This window comes from Lontra canadensis, unplaced genomic scaffold (genome assembly GCF_010015895.1).
Source record: "Lontra canadensis isolate GAN:19392208 unplaced genomic scaffold, GSC_riverotter_1.0 scaffold48, whole genome shotgun sequence".
In the NCBI taxonomy this organism is placed as follows: Eukaryota; Metazoa; Chordata; class Mammalia; order Carnivora; family Mustelidae; genus Lontra; species Lontra canadensis.
Window position 1 is genome coordinate 10,894,102 of NW_022631042.1, and position 19,675 is coordinate 10,913,776.

Consider the following 19,675-nt stretch of genomic DNA (forward strand, 5'->3'; position numbering starts at 1 on the left):
TCTCTAGCACTTGGTCAATGAATGGTTAAGTGAGAAGAATGAGAAGACAGGAAAACCTTCAGACAGCCTTTCAGAAAGGCCTCTGCGCATAACTACAGATCCTGAGGTGTTAGCTACCCAGCTCAATTCCTTACCAGGCCTGGCCTACAGTCCTCATGTGTACTCTACTCCTAAGCACTATATTCGATTTACTTCACCATTCCTTTCAGAAAAAAGGAGAAGAAAAGAACCTACTGAAAACATTTCAGGCTCATGCAAGAAGGTAAACCATTCTTTGGATATAAAAATCTAGGAATAGCCAAGTGCCAGTCTCCTTCCTTACTACCTACCATCCATGTTGGTGAAGTGCTTTTATAATCAGCTCTACATTTATAGGCTGTATGAAGAGCTACAAACTGATTCCTATTCATTTGTTATGTATTTCAGCGATGGTTGAAACAAGCCTTAGAAGAGGAAAACTCAGCAATTTTACATAGATTTAATTCACCCTGTCAAGAAAGATCCAGAAGTCCTACAGTCAATGGTGAAAGTAAAAGTCCACTACTACTAAATGATAGCTGTTCCCTTCCAGGTAGAATTTCTTTTCAGTGTTGTTTTAGTTTGAAGAATGTGATAAGATGTATACAGCTTGTGTAACAGACACATTCTAGTTGTTACATGCTTTATGAAAGAAGCATTTTGTTATTTTTTTCAGTCCTCTAACCTTTTGTTTGAAGATAAACACGAAAACCTTAAATTTGCAGTACCCTATATATTGGGGCTTATGGTTGAATTTTTGGGCTGCTTCTCAGATCGAAAAGAACTCTCCTGTAAGCACTTTGGCAAGATAATTCATGCTATAGTAGTAAAATTAACTCGTGGGGGTGGGGAGAGCTTGTTTCATGTTAGTAATATCTTTGAAAACCCTGAAATTTAGTTTGGGGGTGAAATTCATAATTACTATTGTTGATGTTTTGACCTTGCCCAGAATACAGAATGTAGCAAATACCAGCAGTATAATGTCTGAATTACTATTTCACCAACAGATCTAACGACACCACTAAAAAAACGAAGACTTTATCAGTTGCTAGATTCTGCTTACTCTGAAACCTCCACACCTACTCCTTCACCATATGCTACACCGACTCACACAGATATTACTCCCACGGACCCATCATTTGCCACTCCTCCACGGGTAAAATCAGATGATGAAGCCTGCAGAAATGGTTATAAGCCCATATATTCACCAGTTACCCCAGTAACTCCTGGCACACCAGGAAATACCATGCACTTTGAGGTGAGAAATTTAAATGGGGAAAAGAAAACCTATGGGGATGGTACTTAACAGCTCCCACTGCCCCCGAACTACTGTGCTTTGAGTAGGAAGAAAACATTTTTAAGAAACCAAGAGAGTAAATTTGGAATGTGCACTGATGTGAATTTAAACTTTTATATTTTTATTAAAATGAGCATAACTTTGATCTTACTGATACTCGGTGTCAGACTGAATGGCTCTGTGTGTATCAAACTGACCTTAAGGCAGAGATTTTACAGGGGGAATGGAAATAGAAGTTTAAAACCAAAGTCTTTGTAATAGTTTGTTTGGATTTCTATGAATATCATGGATTTATGGATTTTAATTTTCAGTTCTACTTATTTATTTTATACAGAATATTTCTTCCCCAGAAAGTTCTCCAGAAATTAAGAGACGCACTTATAATCAAGAGGTAAGGAGTTACTCAGAAAGATTGTTTAAATTGGTGACCTTTTCCTCTTACCATTATTTTGCTTAAATTATTGGGAGATGTTAAAATAGTACATAGTCTCAAGATGTGGTTATTTGTGTAATTTTTTTTTTTGTTTTAACTCCTTAAACAGGGATATGACCGATCTTCAACCATGTTAACATTGGGGCCTTTTAGAAATTCTAATTTAACTGACCTTGGTCTGCAAGAAATAAAGACTATTGGTTATACCAGCCCTCGCAGTAGGACTGAAGTCAGCAGGCAGTGCCCTGGGGAAAAGGAATCGGCGTCAGACCTTCAGCTGGGACTCGAGGCAATCGAGCAAACTGCCTTACATAAAACCATGGAACCACCTACACATGACAGGACTGATCCTAACAGCCAACTGGAATCTGCTCACTCTGGACGGGGCACAATGTATTCTTCCTGGGTAAAGAGTCCTGACAGAACAGGAGTTAACTTCTCAGTAAACTCTAACTTGAGGGACCTGACGCCCTCACATCAGTTGGAGGTTGGAGGAGGCTTCCGAATAAGTGAGTCAAAATGCCTGATGCAGGATGATACTAGAGGCATATTTATGGAAACACCTGTGTTTTGTACTTCAGAAGATGGGCTTGTTTCTGGTTTCGGACGGACTGTTAATGACAATTTGATCGACGGAAGTTGCACACCCCAGAATCCACCACAAAAGAAAAAGGTTACAAATTTAACGATTTTAGTCCTTTTAATAGTGTCTTTTTCATACTACTTCTGAGGGTTATTAGCAGTTATGTGTTACGTAAGGCATTCGTACTCCAGGTATTCAAGTTAAACTTGTGTTATGTACACTTTCAAACCTTTTGTAAATGCTCAATTAGAAAATGCAGAGTAGAACATTCTAGTGATGTGGGAAATGCTTACAAGCACGGTTTCAGAAATCGAAACCTCAAGATGATTTATTTCACTGAAAGAGTAACTTCAAGATAACCACTTCCTAGCCAAATAAAGAGAGTTAAATAATACTTGTGTTCTTAATATCCTTATTTTATGTAGAATAGGCAGCCTTGTATTGGAGAAATGCTTCTTTCTTCATCCATAATATCTATAGTATTTAGGCCGTGGATATGAGTATTTTGAAAAGTGTTCTGTAAATAATTGTAAGTTCCTGACTGACCGCCTTTCTTTGGTTGGCAGCAGACATACGGAGACAATTAGAATGCCTTACTGCAGAGAAATGGAATGAACTACAACACTTATTTTATTTGTTAATGGGCTTATTGCTTTGCAAGTCAAAGAATTTTAGTGATGTGTGCTTTTAATTTTTATAACAGAGTCCAGTTGGCAACTTTGTGGGAAGCAATGTAGTATAGTGGAGAGAGCACGGGCTTTCAAGTAAGACCTAGGTTCGAATCCCGGCTCCAACACTCACCAGCTGTGTGACCTTGAGTGAGTGAGTTACTCAATTTCCTCATCTGTAAAATGGGGATGATAATATACCTATTTCATAGGGTTGTTGTGAGGATTAAATGAGATAATGTATGTAAATCATCTAAATACAATGCCTGGCATATACTAGGCATTGGTAATTGTTAATTATTATTATTTGTTCAAAATCAAATTATTTTACATAATTTTCCTAATGTAAATATAGTAATTCTCTTTAGAAAAAAAAAATAGATTGACTCTGACATACAAAACAAGAATAAAAGATTTGCTTTTCCTTCACTTTCTTGCTCAAGGTCTCTCTATTAGAGTACCGTAAAAGACAGCGGGAAGCCAGGAAGAGTGGCTCGAAGGCCGAGCACTTTCCACTGGTTAGTGTGTCACCTCACGCAAGCGGCAACTCGAGCAACAGTGGTGATGGGTGTGGCAACAGGAGCGAAAGCGGGGAACAGCTAGAAAGCACCGCTAGCCTGCCGTTACCAACACCAGCTACCGTTTATAGTGCTACTTCGGAAGAAACCAGCAATAACTGTCCTGTTAAGGAAGCTTCTGCCAGTGAGAAGAACGACCCGGAAGTTCAATGGTAAGCCTGTCTAAAAGAGCTCACTGCTAACTTTAGAACTCCGAGTAGTATACCTTATAATTAAAGTAGTCTCTGTTCTTTATCATCCAGGCAGGATCTTTTCTGTAGCTGATTGTGACCGCAGCTAGATATAGAGAGATCTGAAGTATGCTGTTCTGCAAAGCACAAGCTTTGGGTAGCGAACTCTCTTCCTGTTTGTCATCATTACCCCAGTTCTAAGGAGAGAGATGTTTGTGGTCCTAATTTTGAGAGATCCTCCTGCTGATAGGGCTTTAAACCCGCTCTGTATTTGTCTATGTTAAGGGTCCACTGTGCTTCCTCTCTGACAGTTTTCGATTTTTTCATAATATCCCTCTCCAGAGAACTTTTATCGTAGTCTGTATCCTGCCTGCGATTTCCTTAGATCCCTAACCAGTTACAGAAAAGAAGAACCAGGTTTTAGTATTTCTTCAGTAGGAACAGCAAAAGCTGGATATGGGATGGGTCTTGGCAAAGGGCAGAAGGGCTCATTCGCTTCCCTCTTGGGTCCCCTTCCCCCTGAGCGCGTCCCACTAGCCTGACAGTGCAGACACAGGCTCACCTGTAAAGGGTGTATCTGGTGCCCGCCATGACATTGAGTGTGGATGCACTTGAGCCCCCCCACCCCTCTCCCGCCAGGAAATTGCTTAAAACAAAGGACTGGAGTCTGGCTACTTTCAAAGCTTTACACCTGAGTATTTTCCCAGCAGAGCAAAAGCCTTGGTCTGAGAGGACATGTTGACCATCAAGGACAAAGACTAATCTAGCTGGCAGTAGCTTCCTTGAATTGAATGTATGATTTTATGTTCAAGGACTGCTTCAACCTCAGTGGAGCAAGTGAGAGAAAGGAGTTACCAGCGAGCACTACTTCTCAGTGATCACCGAAAAGATAAAGATAGTGGTAAGTGAGCTTGTTCCTTTGCCCAGAAGCGGAGCCAGCTAATCCCTGTGCACCCTCGTTCTTTGCGGTTCTAATGTTCTCTTTGGGTCTGCTTCATCTCTAGGGGGAGAGTCACCATGTGTCCCATGTTCACCGAGTCATGTTCCGTCTTCACCTTCATCTCATTCAAATCACATTCCCCAGTTGCAACCCAGGGGCCCAGTCCCTCCTTTCAGTGAACTTACGGAAGGTCAGTAAGCAGATGACCTATCGTGGTTATTGTTTTAAAAACCTTTTTGAATCAGCAAGGAAAGTACCTTTCTACAGAGTTGGGCTGAATAGAGTAATGTTAGTGCAAGGCAGCGCTGGTCGTGCAGTGTTCCATTCACTCCAGCTTTCTTCTGCTTTACAGATCCTGACCCTGAAAATCCAGAGCCCGTGACCACAAGTGAATGTCCATCCCCAGACACCTCTCAAAACACTTGTAAAAGCCCTTCAAAAACGAGCAAGGTAATAAAATTGACCTTTGAACATGGCTGTTCAGGAAAGGCGGCGCTCACATGCACGTGGAGATCTCTCCTGCCATCCCAAGCGTCAGTTTGCTATTTTTGGACAGTTTGGCATCACCCGGTCTAATGTGCTCACTGCTCTTCAGTCCTTTACGTTTTCTCCTGGAGGTCCACCTCTGTCACCCCAGGAGACGCAGTCTTTTCATACAGTTTTGGACCACGTGGTCTGTTCTCTAAAAACAAAAAGTCAGATGACACGAGTTGAGAAGCAGTGCTCTGGCCATCCTGATTCAGGAGGAGGGGCCGGTCTCGTGTGGCGGCAGGTGCTGCGCGAGCTGGGGACCGAGGGGTGGGAGACTGGGGCTCTTCTCGTTTATGTGACATCACATACACTGACGTGTCTTACACGCGGATTGTTCACGTCTGAACAGCGTAAGAGATGTTTCGGGTCAGACGGTTGGGGTGAGCACGTTCATCTACTCGGACCGGGTGACGGGTTGGGTGCAGCAGGTCCTGTTACGGAACTGAAACTTGCTCAGTGAATTCTTTCAGAATAAGGCTCGAAAGCAGGTTGGATCACTGAGGGGAAGAAGGCAGATGGAACGTAAAGACCATTCTCTGCTTAAACTTGTCTTCCATAAAAATTAATCCAGAGAATCTGGTGGAAGCTCAGCGCTAGAACTCGGTGGACTAGTGAAAAAGCTGCCCTTGCAGGATCCCACGCCTCTGCAAGGGACCTCCCCGTCCACCTTACCCACTTCCCCTTTCTAAAGTGAACCCCGAAGTGCCATTCGTACCCCTGGTAACGGACGGATTCGTTTTCTCTCCACAGCCTGCGTCCCCGGGACCCGTACCTCCTGCTCAGCCGCATGGGAAAACAGCCACAAAGTCCGAGTCCCACTGGGAGGCTGCAGCTGCCACGTCGGAGGCGGAGAACGGGGTGCACCTGAAAGCAGAGCTCCCCCAGAAGCAGCTGTTAAACAGCACCCAAGCTCTTCCAAAGAACCCTCCTCCTCAGCCGCTCGCTCGAGGCTCCGTCGAGCAACTTGCACAGAAGCTGCCCTCGGCGCCGGCCAAGTTGCACTGTCCTCCGTCCCCGCACGTAGAAAATCCTCCCAAGTCCTCGACACCGCACCCGCCTGTGCAGCACGGGTATCTCTCACCAAAGCCCCCTTCCCAGCAGCTAGGCTCGCCCTATAGGCCTCATCACGCACAGTCGCCTCAAGTGGGAACACCTCAGCGAGAGCCTCAGAGGAATTTCTACCCGGCGGCACAGACCCTTGCGGCCAGTACTCCGCCGGCCCCGCCCGGAGCACTGTTCACGCAGACGCCCTCGGGACAGTCTTCCGCGACCTACAGTCAGTTCACCGCCCCCAGTCTGAGCAGCGCGGCGCCGCCCCCTCCGCCCCCACCGCCCCCTTCCTCCTCGTCCTACTATCAGAACCAGCAGCCCTCTGCCAACTTTCAGAATTATAATCAGCTTAAAGGTAGTCTTTCCCAACAGACTGTGTTTGCTTCGGGACCAAATCCAGCACTTCCGGGCGGCGGCAGCCAGCAGCCGGCTCCAGGCCACCACGTCACTCCGGGGCATTTCTTGCCTTCTCCGAACGCTCCTCTTCACCATCAAACTGCTGCTGCTGGGGTGCCCCCGCCGCCCCCCCCACCCCCGGCCCCAGGGCCACACCTCGTGCAGCAGCCCAGCTCCCATCAGCAACACTCTGTCGCTCATGTCGTAGGGCCTGTTCACGCGGTCACCCCCGGGTCCCACATTCATTCTCAGACTGCTGGACACCATTTGCCACCACCCCCGCCACCTCCCGGTCCTGCCCCTCATCACCACCCGCCACCCCATCCTTCCACGGGACTCCAAGGTCTACCAGCACAACACCAGCATGTGGTCAGTTCGGCACCCCCCCCACCCCCGCCGCCGCCACCCTCCAGTGTCTTGGCTTCTGGGCACCACACCACCTCTGCTCAAGCCTTACACCATCCACCTCCTCAAGGACCTCCACTCTTCCCTGCAAGTGCTCATCCAGCCGTACCACCGTATCCCTCCCAAGCCACACATCACACCACTCTGGGACCGGGACCCCAACACCAGCCTTCTGGAACAGGGCCACATTGTCCATTACCAGTCGCAGGTCCTCATCTCCAGCCCCAAGGACCAAACAGTATTCCAACACCTACTGCTTCAGGGTTCTGTCCTCACCCTGGCTCTGTGGCCCTGCCACATGGGGTTCAAGGACCTCAGCAGGCATCTCCAGTGCCTGGACAGATTCCAATTCACAGAGCACAGGTGCCACCAACATTTCAGAACAATTACCATGGTTCGGGGTGGCATTAAAATGGACTCCAAACAAAAACATTTTTTAAAATGTTCTGTAAGATAAACTGTATATTTCATATGTACCTATTAAGGTACTTTTTAAAGCTTGTACATGAAACTTTGTATAAAAAAAAACACCAGTGCTCTTTCACTGTATTTTTCCCATTTTTGCTTTTTAAAATTCCTTAAAAAATGTGCTGTTAAAAGCCAGTATTCGGTATCTTTATTTTGTAAGTGAACATTCCAGCTGTTTTTCTGGCAGTAGATTTGATGCTACATGATCTTTAAATTTTATTGTTGCAGTTAAAATTCATTTAGTGAATGTTTTCTATATTATTTTATACATATGCATTTAAGTACACAGCTAAGTAATGGCACTATGAGGATTTTCATTTTTTTCCTGTCAGCAGTTCTGTGAGTGCATCTTAGGTATAAAAAAAAATGCAATACAGATCTTTATAGTTTGGTGTGGACATGGCTCATTTTGTTTTATCGGTTATTTGCAAGCAGAATGTAATTTAATGTATAGATGATTTTTAACGTCTCCTGACAAACTGTAAATACTGCATTTCTTTTGCGTATATAATTGCTTACAGCTTTTCTCATTTGATATATAGCATTGTACATATGACAAGTCTTTGCAAAACTGTGTGATCTTTGTGAAAGTAGTACAGTATATGGCCTTTAATTTCTTTTTTATTTTAAATATACTGTCACATTGAAGCACTGGTTGGGCATTTTAATTCATGTTAATAAATCACAATTATGTCAGTTTTACCAAATTGTCCTGTACAACTTCTGAGATTGGAGTCTGTTTAAGCAAGTGTGGTGTTTTTTTTGTTTTGTTTTGTTTTTTTGTTTTTTAACGAGAAGTTCCCTTTCATCAGATCTAGTTTGTCAGGGGTTAGCCTTCCATTTTCTTCAGCTACACCTACCTCAGCTGGACTGTAGCAGACATCAGGAGGCAGTGAGCAGTTGGGCTGTTCCTTTAACGCTCCTTCCTGTCATTTCTGCAGGAAACTTCTAAGCTGGGTGGAGGTGCTACCTCTAGCTGACGTTATACAAAATGAGTCCATATCGTTAAGTATTACACGTGATCGAGTTCTAGAGTGGAACTGACAGCTGTTCAAAAACATGGCGTAGTTTTGCCTGACAAGCATCTTCGTTTGTACACTGCAGAACATGCATGACAGCAATGTCCTACTGATGAATCAAAATTATTCGAAAACCTTTTAAATTAACATTTACCATCTAGCTATAGTATTAAAAACAAAGTAGTAATAGGAGGTCTTAAAAATTTGTTCCGGGTGTATAAAATAAAGGAAAACGGCATCATTCTTAGAGTTCTCAAGTGAAATGAAAACAACCTCTCAGACGGACACTTTGCTGAAATACCCAATGCTAGTTTTTGTTTTGAAAAAATTCTTTTGTTTTCTACCTCTTCGGAGGATTGATTAGGTAGAACCATAAGTAATGACACATTTTTCCAATTTTCACCTGACATAATTTGGCACAGCATTCTGTGGTTTGGAGAAAAACCTCAACAGACATAAACATCACTGGGTAAGATTTGGCAGTAATAAAAGTCATGTTTTACAGTAACTTTTAATGTCCATTTCCTTTTAAAAACCAGCTAATCATGGTACAGGAAGAAAGCTGCGTTTAGGGCTCAGTTCTAATCAGCTTCAAGTTTTAAAAGAACTTGGGTCAACTTCACCCTTCTTGACTTGGCAAACAACACACTACTAACGGTATTCGCTAAAGAAACACTTGTCCAAGAAATCACGGCTTCACGTCACCCGGCCCGAGGTTTCACAGAACAAAGTGGTTAATTAACTATCAGCACAGTGCGCGGTAGCCTTCACCTCTTTCAAAGGACTGTTCTAAGGATTTAAAACTCCTGTGATAAATCTGCCTACGACAGAAATAACGATAGAGAAGCTTTTCTATGAACTGCAGAATCTCTTTTATTCTTTGACTCCTTGATGAAGGGCACATACACTCGCAAATATCATCTCTACCAGAATTTCATTCAAGTTATAAAAACAATAATGGAAGAAAACGTGGAATTTAAGGAATAATCTCAACTGTTAATTGAAACTGAAGTTCTCTACCCAAGGAGAAAAGCAGTTTATCGTGTTTAACTAACTAGGAATGATTCAGGTACAAGAAGAGGCAAGTGAGTAAATCAATTTTCACCTGAAAAGTTTGCTTTCCTGAAGCCTCTGAACTCGCTTTTTTTGGCCCTTGAGCGGTTCTAATTTCCAGACAGCCAGCTTCTTATCTGCCACATTCACGATCCACTGCTTGTCCTTTTCCAGGAAGACCTGGCACGGACTAACGAGAGGAAAAGCCAGGGCATTCACGGAAACCACCGAGCTGGCCTCAGTGAGCCACGCACCAGCGCCACTCCTTTGGCGCAGTATTCTCTCTCCAAGCCCCCGAGCTTCTGCTACAAACCAGACTATACCTAATACAAATGTACATTCCTTCTAGAACTTTTTTACATTGTGAAGGGAGAGATCTTTCCAAATTCCTAACAATCGAGTTTATTTTCTAACATGAGCCAAAACTGCATGAGATCAAGTTCATTCAAGTGTGCTACAAACCCTGACACAGATTTTTCAGAGTTAGGGAAGACGTGCTTTGTGGTTCTGGTGAGAACGGCTCCTACGGAAACTGCAGCAACCATCCGTCGCAGAACCGGCGGGATAACCTCCAGCCTTGTCAGAACACAGCATGCGCGATGCCTACGGAAGTGGTTACGCTCTATCTCACCCCGATAGGTGATACCATGCTAATGCCTGAAGGGATGTGTCTGTTCCCTCAAGGTGAATACAGTTAAAAAGAAAATTTGCAATGCTCAAACACAATGCAGTTAGTAAGTTTCTGATGGAACGTGAATGAAAAAGAATCACTGAAATCCTAGGTAGTGCATCTGTCCTACAGCAATTCTTTTAGGTCCATATTCTACTCTTAAAAAACAATGATTTCCTGTAATAAGGCTTAAGCATGTTCTACAGCTACCTTCCCTGCAATGGGAACGTGGGTACTTCTTTAGTTGGGGTTACGCTACACTAAAAGGAGAGCAAATGTTTGTTGGTTCTATCGCTTCAAATATAGGCCAATGACCAAGGCAATGTCTGGAAAAAAAAAACCAAAACACTTTAATTTTTAAGACAACCGCAAGCACCTCAAACAATGGATTATTATTACAACACTTGTTATCTTTTCACAATCTAGTTATTGCAAAGGCATATGGATAAATGTTAATGGACAAAGTCAAGAAAAACGAGGCACCTTAATGAATGTAAAATTTTTTAAAAACCTGACATTCAATCCACTGACTTCTAAAAGAGGCTAAATACACCTCCATATATTACATTCTAAAATTGTATTGCCTACTATGGTTTGTGTCCTGGATTCTACAACATTAAGGAAATGCATCAACAAAAATCGTGTGCAACCTGCAAAGGGAAAATCGTTTTCTCAACCTCAGTGCATGGGAAGACAATGAAAAAGCTAGTGATGTCGTCGTAGCCACACAGCTAACCGCCTACTGAATGAGCGCGATCCCCGCGACCTCGCAGACGCCAGGCTCGTGCCCGCTGCACTGCTAACTGTGCATACCATACCTGGGTTTTGGACAAACACAAGCAAACTTCTCCAAAAAATATATATATATACATATATATTTTGTTTTTTCTCATTCCACACACTGCACATGGTTTTGTCGTCCAATTTAATCTACGTAGAGTTTAATTTACAGTGTTTGGAGGAGGCAACACCACATGGTACCGGGCTATCACATTTTTAAAGGGAAATTGCTCTTTGTCCTTTAAAGTACTTTTAAAAATATGCAAAAATATGAATGGGAGTGCTAAAACTATAATACGTATTTTAGAATGAAAGCATGTCTTGCTTTAAAGTGCCATATAGGGAATGACATAACTCAGAGCCACTTTCTTTAAAATCCAATGTAAAAGGACTGTTATGGAATGAAAAGTCTGCCCCACTCCTGGGAGCAGTTCAAGTCCGCTACATGCAACTCAGGCTACAAAGCACTCAAGACTTGGTAGCTTTTCTGAAATTTGAGTCCCCATCCCATATTTAATGGAGATTAACATTTACAGGTGCATTTACATACACTATAGTACAGGAATGATGTCCCTTTGCCGGAAGATAAAATTGTACATTTCCTTGCTATTTCTTGGTTCCAACTTGATAATTTCTTAAGATTGTAAATTATATAGTACTCAGCTAAAATATTTCTTCATAAATAGTTACAAAACCTGCCAAAACACAAGGGGGAAAGTATTTTTCGTTCAAAAAAACTGACATTTGAATGTCACACGACACAAACAATGCTTCGAGACATGTTATTGTTTCCAGAAGAGAGTGGGTCAGTAAACTACTAAGCTGAAGACAAAAGACTACCCTTCCCCAGGATCACAGTGCACAAAAAGCAAAATGTCAAACAACAGTACCTCAAAGCAAAATAAAGGTCTGAGGATGAAGCCAGCTCACTTGTAATCCTGTTAAAGAATGAGAGTCACCGTTTAGGTCCAATGCACTGGAAAACATTTGCTAGCTCAGAATGCTCTATTTGTAGAATCCGCTAAGAATTCAACCAAGGATGCCGAAGGCATTCGCCAGCTGAGGCTCGTTTTTCTGGAACCATTTCTAACATGGGAATCAGGAAATCTGTAAACTGTGCAGCATCTTCGTGGGGCCAACCGTACTTTTCCACAAGGACGTCAAAGAGGCTCCAGGGCTTCAGCTTGGTGATGTGCCGCAGCTCTCCTACAGGGAAGAAACAGGCAGGGTCAAGAAAGCTCCAGATGTGCACTTCCCACGGGTGGTCCGGCCGGGCGTGTGAGGAAGCAGACACCTACCTGCCCGACACTGAGCCACTAAGCCACAACGAACAAGCCAGCTTCCCCCCGCAAACGGTCGTCCTTCAAGGTCTACAAGGCTGTGTCATATTTCAAGTAAGCTTGGCAAATGCAAATAAGGGGCTCATCAAACAGGGAACAGTCCACTTCAATCAGTTCCGGGTTTTTTTAAATGAGCAGAGGTGTCGAGTTCACCCGGAATGTTTTCTTTTTTTCTTTTCTCTCTTTTATTTTTTTTTGAGTTTATGTATGTATATATTTTTAGTCAACTCTACACCCAATGTGGGGCTCAAACTCACGACCCCGAGATCCTTGAGAGTCGCGTGGCTCCTCTGGAGCCAGCGAGGGGCGCTCCCACCCAGAATGTTTTCCTTAGCAAAGAACGACAAAGGTGCTACTCTCCCACCAATGTGGGATCTCTTGCAGTCTGTAAACAGGCTTAGAAAAAGCTTGAAGATACACACTATATAAACCCCTTGGAGCAGGACTTCTGCATGTGACCATGCAGAGAGAAGGAAGTCTCTCCCTCCAGAACAGCGCCGTCAGAACTTTCTCTGGTGGCAGAGATGCACTTTATCTCCCTGACAGGGCAGCTGCGAGCTGGAGGTGACCACTGAGCCCCCAGACGTGGTTATCAGTGCGACTGAGGAGCTGAAGTTCCCCTTTGTTTAAATTTCGCCGGCCGCTAGCGGCTACTGCAGCAAGCAACCCCACCTTAGAGGCCGACCTGAATCAAATACCATTCATTTCTACACATGTGCTCCAACATCTGAGAGAGCAGGACATCGGATCTTGAAGTTAGACTGTGCCAATGTGCTGGCTGCACGTACAAGGCGGAGGTTGCAAGCAGCCCCCACTGACAAGCTACAGGGACTGACGATCCAGTTGATGGTCGGACAACAGCCTTTTCCAGGATAGGAACAAAAGTGGTCACAAGTCAAACTACCGAAAGGTGAGGATCCCTTTCGTGACGAGTAACTCCCTTTTTCTTCCAGTTAGACATCTGCACAGGACACCCCACCCCTGCCCCTGGAGAGGCCTCGGGAGCAGGTCCCGCAGGTGAGGGAAGCGCTCCCGGTGCCCACTCCCCTCACGGCTCAGGGCTGGGCTCCTTCCTGTCCCCTCCGCCTCCTCCTCCGCACCCAGCTAGCACTTGAGCCACCAGGGACTGGACGCTCCTCATGGTGTGCATTACAAAGGTCTTCCCACCCCACACCCATGGCCTGGCTTACCAATTTATGCATCTCAACTTAGCCCACCCCCCGCTTTCTTTCATCACAAAGATGATAAAAGCACGTTACAGAAAATGAAAAAACACAAGCAGAAACGACTATAATTCCACCCTCAAGGATCTTTCCTTTCGCCCCACATGCTTTCTCAGGGACACTCCCGGGAAACGGTAGGTCTACAGAGCTGTAATCGGGCATGCACAGGATTCGGAACAACGTCCTCTGTCAGAGGGATGGCGCGGAAAACACTCTGAGGACAAGGACAGGACAGACTGCAGCTCGGGCAAGGAACTGTCGGTAGGTCTGTTTTCCGAGGGAGGTGGACCCGCCACCTGAGAGGAGAGGGCTCCCTCCTGTGGAAGGAAGACCATGTCCCTGAGCACAGAGTCCAAGCTGCCAGTCCAAGTTCACCCCCTTGCATCTGCAATCCCAGCTCTGGAGCTCCAGCACCCACCAGCCCACGCCCCAAATCACACACACTGCAAAGTGAGTGGGATGTGCACAGTTACAAGTGCTCACTAACAGGAGAATAGGGCTTAAAAAACTACAAACCACATTCCATCCACTCGATGAATACTACTTAATACTTAATTACATGGCAGAATGTTTGGTACTAGAAGAACAGAAAACTAGAAGAACATGATCACAAGAGTAATTTCCACAGTCCCTAGAAAGGCAAAGCAGGTACCCCCGAACTCCAGCTTCATCATGGGGTTTTACAGTGACTGTGGCTTTCAGCAGAGCCAGCCTAAGGAATCTAAGAAAGTTCACACACAACAAGCTAAAGGCAAGTTCTTTGGAAAGGGGAGACAACTTCACTGACCTTCATGTCTTCTGACCCGGAACACGCCCCGGGCTCGCCAACGGATGTACCTGCAGAGACGCGCAGTTTGCCCAGAACAAGGAAGGAATGGCTTTCTGAGGGAGCCGGTTTCAAACTAAAATGCATCAAATTAGGTACAATCTTCCATGTAAAGAAAGAAGCTTTACTGGAGACAGCCACCTTAAAATCTGCATAAGAACACCGATGAAGACAATACACTGCAGAAGACCAGGGCAATCTGTATTCATACCTAACTGGCTGTGAACCAACAGAGATTTCTAAAGAACAGACTAGAATATCTACCTTCCTTCCACCAGGTAATTCCACAAAGAGGCTGTCAGGAAAACAGGAGACGTGCAGAACAGTCTTAGGCACCGATAGGTACTGACCACAGCACAACAGTGTAATCACAGAATACGGAATGGCCTCCCAAGGAGCAAACATGTGGCCACGCAGACAGCTGGAAAAACGTGCCAAGAAAAACACAGGACATAAATTCACCTAGGCCCTATGATTACATGCACAAGTTAGTATGTTCAATTCAATATGAAACACAGTCTTCTAAACAGTTGATAAAGTATGATTTCACTCATACATGGAATTTAAGAAACAAAACAGATGAACACAGCAGAAAGGAAAAAAAGAAAGAGAGAGGGAAACAAGCCATAACAGACTATTTTTTTTTTAATATTTTATTTATTTGACACAGAGAGAGAGAGAGAGAGAGCGCGCGCACAAGCAGGGGGAGCAGCAGGCGGGGTGGGGGGAGAAGCAGGCGCCCCGCTGAGCAGGGAGTCTGAGGCGGGGCTTGATCCCAGGACCCTGGGATCCTGACCTGAGCTGTAGGCAGATGCTGACCGACCGAGCCCCCCTACGGCCGGCCCTAAGAGTCTTACTGACAGAGAACGGACGGAGGGCATCTGAAGGGGAGGCGGGTGGAGGGACGGGGCGTGGGGGCTGAGGAGGGCCCTGGTGATGAGCACTGGGTGTTGTAGATAAGTGATCATCACTGAATTCTACTCCTGAAACCAATATTGCACTGTACGTTAACTAAATGTTAACTAGACGTTCAATACGAAGGGGAAAAAAAGGAAAGAAAACAATAGTTGATAAATGTTCCATAATAAACTCTAACCCCCAAGCCTGTAAAGCTGCTGCCGTCAGGACAGCCTCCCCTGGTAAGGAAGGACCTCGGGTCCACCCCGCAGCTCCAGCCCCGCGAATCACATGCGGGAAACGCAGCCAAGCCACTCCTACCACTTAGAATACAAAATAAAATAATAACATGTGTAAGGGAGGGAAATAAGAGACCAAAATGAGGGGGAGGAAATTGAGACCACTATTTCTTATTATACAAGTAGCTCCTGACAAGTCAACAAATTTTTACCTTGACGATTTTTTCTTGCCTAGGAAAATGTACCAAGGTATGTTTCACTCAAAGTTTGCAAATAATTAGACACTGAATAGTGCCAGTCTTTATTCTTTAAACTGAGCTTCCTCTCCTTCTTAAAGAATGCTGAGAATCACTGACTCTTTCCTCTGGAGCCCGGCAAGGCCAGATGGATGGCCCTGACCTTGGCAGCCCACCCCTGCCCCCCACCACCAAGTCAAGGCTTTGGGGCTGCAAATATATTTGCCAATCCTAGATTATCAGAATGCTTTTTAACTTTTATTATTTTTATCTTATTTTTTATTTAGAGAGAGGGAAGGTGCACACACACGTGCATGACGGGGTGGGGAGGAGCAGAGGGAGAGACAGAATCCGAAGGAGACTCCACACCTAGCACAGAGCCCAAAGTGGGGCTCGACCTCACAACCCTGAGATCATGACTGAACTTGTAGCTCAGTCAGTTAAGCCTCTGACCCTTGATCTCAGCTCAAGTCTGGATCTCAGGGTGGTGAGTTCAAAATCTGCATTGAGCTCCGCACTAGGCATGGAGCCTACTTTAAAAAAAAAAAAAATCTCTGTGGAAAACAAAAGGATAATCTCCAGGACCTTGAAGTAGGCAATGGTTTCCTGAATGGATATGAAAAGTACAAGTAACACCGGGGTGATGGACACTGGGGAGGACATGTACCATAATGAGCTCTGGTGTTATATGAGACTGGGGGATCACAGACCAGGACCCCTAAAACAGATCATATATTATAATTTTAAAAAATAAAAAAGTAAAAGCAACAAAAACAAGTAACAGAAGAAAGCATAAAGTTAGACTTGATCAAAATTGAAGTTTTATACTTCAACATCACACATGCACATTCAAAAAAGATGAAAACACGTCCACCCAACAGCTGTACAATGCTCACGGCGCCATTATGTCTAAGAGCCGAAGAGTGGAAACACGACCCACCCAGCTGTCAACAGACGAGTGGGCAAGCCGGCACGTCCCTGCACACACACGAAGCCCGCAGTCCCAAAAGCAGTGGAGGGACCCCGAGTGCACAGACCGCAGGACCCCACCCACGTGAAGTGACCGGCGGGGGGCAGAGCGCAGACCAGAGGCAGCCGGGCTGAGGGAGAAGGCAGAGCGAGGGCTAATAGGCGGCGGCTTTCTCAGGGAGAGTGAAGACGGCTGCCTGACTCTGGAACGTGTCAGAAACTACTCAGCTGTCCACCTGGAAACGCAAGGGACGCAAGAGATCACCTCTCGATAAAGCTGCTCTTTAAAAAAAGGGTACAAATCTTACAACAGAGTGACAACTGAAAGCATTCCAACACAGTTAATGTGCGTCCAAACACCCCCCCACTGGTTAGCAGCTCACAATGAGTGATGCAGTACAAGGGGAGAGCTCTGACTGAACCTGCTACAGCAATAATTTCATCTCTTTTTTGGCATCATATGCTTAAGTTCAAATTGAAACAATTAAAACACGGATTCGGACCTATGGTCAGCTGTGGCCTGGGGTCTGTTCTTTTCCAAAGCGTCTGCTGTGTTCGGTGTCCTGAGTCAGCCTCTACGCAGTGGCATCATTGCTACAGCGTCCTCCCGTCTCGCGCCCCAACCCTGGGCGGGGGGTGCCTGGACGGTGCAGCCTTCCAACAGGGCCCTGTGAGAGGGTACGGGGTCGCTGCAGGGGCGTCCAGGCCGAGAGAACACAGTGCCACCAGCTTCTGGCTCATGAAGACCTCCAAACACCAAGATGGAACAGGGCTCAGGTTTCTGAGTGTATGAAGCCCTCAGGGTGCCCCCTCTGCACCAGGCTGTAAAAAGACACAGCGAGCCTCAGATCGCGCCGAGAACTTCACCACTCAGAGCTCCTGTTTGAAGTCCGACTGCCACGCAAGTCGTCCACGATTAAGTGTCAGACTCACTAGCGTGAGGAGCCTTTTCTAGGTGCCTGCGGAGATGATTCTCGTGCGTGCAGCCCCCCGCGCTGTCACGCAGCCGTCACTCGCGGCCAGCACACCCTGCCCAGCCACAGCGGCCCCACACTTCCCAGAAATCAGGCCATCTGGTGATCTGGGGTGATTCTGGGCAGCGTCACAACCCTTCCAACAGCTTCCATCTCAAACTGAGAACGAAGAACACGGAACAGAGTGTCTCGTTTACAGAGCTCCCTGCAGTGCCTGGTCTGTCCAGGGCCGCGCTGCATCCCTGCAGCCACAGCCCGGGACATGGGAGGGCAGGACACTGCCAATACTCCGGACACGCAGGTTTCATGCATGCCCTGAAGTCTCCAGTAGCAATTCAAGGTCTCTGGTCCCACACACAGACCATCCTACACATTCCAGCACACTCGATGGCCTTACTTAGAATCAAAGCAATTAAAAAAAGAAGTCAACTCCTCTAATACTTCCATTCTCAACCCAGTGACCTTCAATCAAACGGTGGCAGCTGCCTCAACACACAGGGATGTGGGCTCCCGCCGGCACTGTCTGTGCCACCACCACTTGAGCGCCGGCGCTCTTCTGGAGGACGGCTCACTTCTGGGGCTGTGTCAGCCTGCTCTAGCCGCCATCGCAAAGTACAACCAAGTGGCTTATAAATCAACATTATTTTCTTGCCCATGGTCCTGGAGGCTGGTAGTCTGGGAGCGGCCGCCAGCCACACTGGCTTCTGCTGCAGGCTGTCCTCTGGGTCACAGGCCTCATGTCCTCATGGGGCACACGCAGTGAGGGAGCCAGCTGGGGTCTCTTCCACAAGGGCACTAGTCCCACCCATGAAGGCTCCGCCCTCATGACGCCCTCATGACCTTCTGTATTTTCCCAAGGCCCCACCTCTTAATACCACCATATTTGGGGGGTTAGGATTCCCACATATGAATTTGCGGGGGGAGGCACCTTCAGACTGTAACAGGACAGGACAGGGACAGAATTCACAGAGATGCCTGCTTCTCTTGGGGCACATCTTCACACACTGATCAAGATGATTTTTATGAGCAATCTTTGGTGGCTAATGTCCGCATCGGAAGGAATAGCTTGCTGGTTATTAAAGCCTAACAGGGTGAGAACTGGAACTACATCCTTTGCCAAAAAATCCAGCTTCTTTTAAAAATCCCTGGCCAAGAAACAACTCAAACTAGTAACAACCATTTTACCCAGAATAACTGAGATGTCACTTAGCAGCACTTGATCTCTAGCCTCCTTTCTCCCCGGCCTCCCAGTGGGGAGGAGATCTGCTTCCACCCAGGAGCATGGAGAGCACAAAAATGTGGTGCTGTTCACTCCCTCTCAACCACTGGCTATTTTCCAAGGTGACTTCAGCAAATTAGTAAGTATTCGGTTTTGCTTTTATCAGTTCTGGTACAAAGGTGTTTTTTAAAAAATTCTTTAATGGATACATTGAAGATCTCATTACTTCCAAAACGTATATTCACACACATTACCAAAGCCCACCTTTAATGTAGCATCGTCCTAGGGCACACGGTGAAATCTATTTTCACGACAGGCCGTCATTCATCATCGTACTAGTTCTGTGACTTTTAACAACCCTAAGTCCCTTGTCTCCAGTTATTATAACTCAACAGTGATCAGAACCAAAGCCCCAAGTCCCAGTCATTTTAGAGGTTGTCTTGCCTAGTCACAAACGCTCCCTTATATCCAAATGAAGAAGAAAAGTAACACCAGGTCACAGTGTTTTTGGTCTACATTTACCAAGGATGCCAAACACACTTCTGCTCTGCAGCTCGACAAGCCCCTCAAACCTGCCCCACGCACGTGAGTCCCAAAGTACGCGTGCGACCGCAACCTGCTGCTCCAGCAGCACGGTCCTGTGCTAGCACTCGGGCTCCCACGGGGCCGCGGGCCGTGACTGCACACAGACCA

At 45.8% G+C, this 19,675-nt stretch overlaps 2 protein-coding genes across 13 annotated transcripts in view; one reads left to right on the forward strand and one right to left on the reverse strand.

Moving 5' to 3' along the window:
• The window catches only part of KMT2E (lysine methyltransferase 2E (inactive)), a 95,441-nt gene extending 87,202 nt beyond the window's left edge, over window positions 1-8,239 (forward strand). For 5 of the 6 annotated variants that reach the window (XM_032873326.1, XM_032873325.1, XM_032873328.1 and 2 more), the window contains 10 exons: window positions 8-262; window positions 427-571; window positions 1,026-1,276; window positions 1,650-1,706; window positions 1,858-2,421; window positions 3,443-3,729; window positions 4,560-4,648; window positions 4,752-4,877; window positions 5,040-5,137; window positions 5,969-8,239. In XM_032873326.1, the coding sequence (XP_032729217.1) occupies window positions 8-262; window positions 427-571; window positions 1,026-1,276; window positions 1,650-1,706; window positions 1,858-2,421; window positions 3,443-3,729; window positions 4,560-4,648; window positions 4,752-4,877; window positions 5,040-5,137; window positions 5,969-7,480 (3,384 nt within the window). In that variant the 3' untranslated portion in view covers window positions 7,481-8,239. The remainder of the gene's footprint in view (window positions 1-7; window positions 263-426; window positions 572-1,025; window positions 1,277-1,649; window positions 1,707-1,857; window positions 2,422-3,442; window positions 3,730-4,559; window positions 4,649-4,751; window positions 4,878-5,039; window positions 5,138-5,968) is intronic. The other variant, XM_032873330.1, reaches the window with a different exon arrangement.
• A 1,165-nt stretch (window positions 8,240-9,404) lies between these two features.
• SRPK2 (SRSF protein kinase 2) overlaps window positions 9,405-19,675 on the reverse strand; it is a 248,301-nt gene continuing 238,030 nt past the window's right edge. For all 7 annotated transcript variants that reach the window (XM_032873336.1, XM_032873334.1, XM_032873333.1 and 4 more), the window contains one exon: window positions 9,405-12,265. In XM_032873336.1, coding sequence (XP_032729227.1) covers window positions 12,081-12,265 — 185 coding nt within the window. In that variant the 3' untranslated portion in view covers window positions 9,405-12,080. The remainder of the gene's footprint in view (window positions 12,266-19,675) is intronic.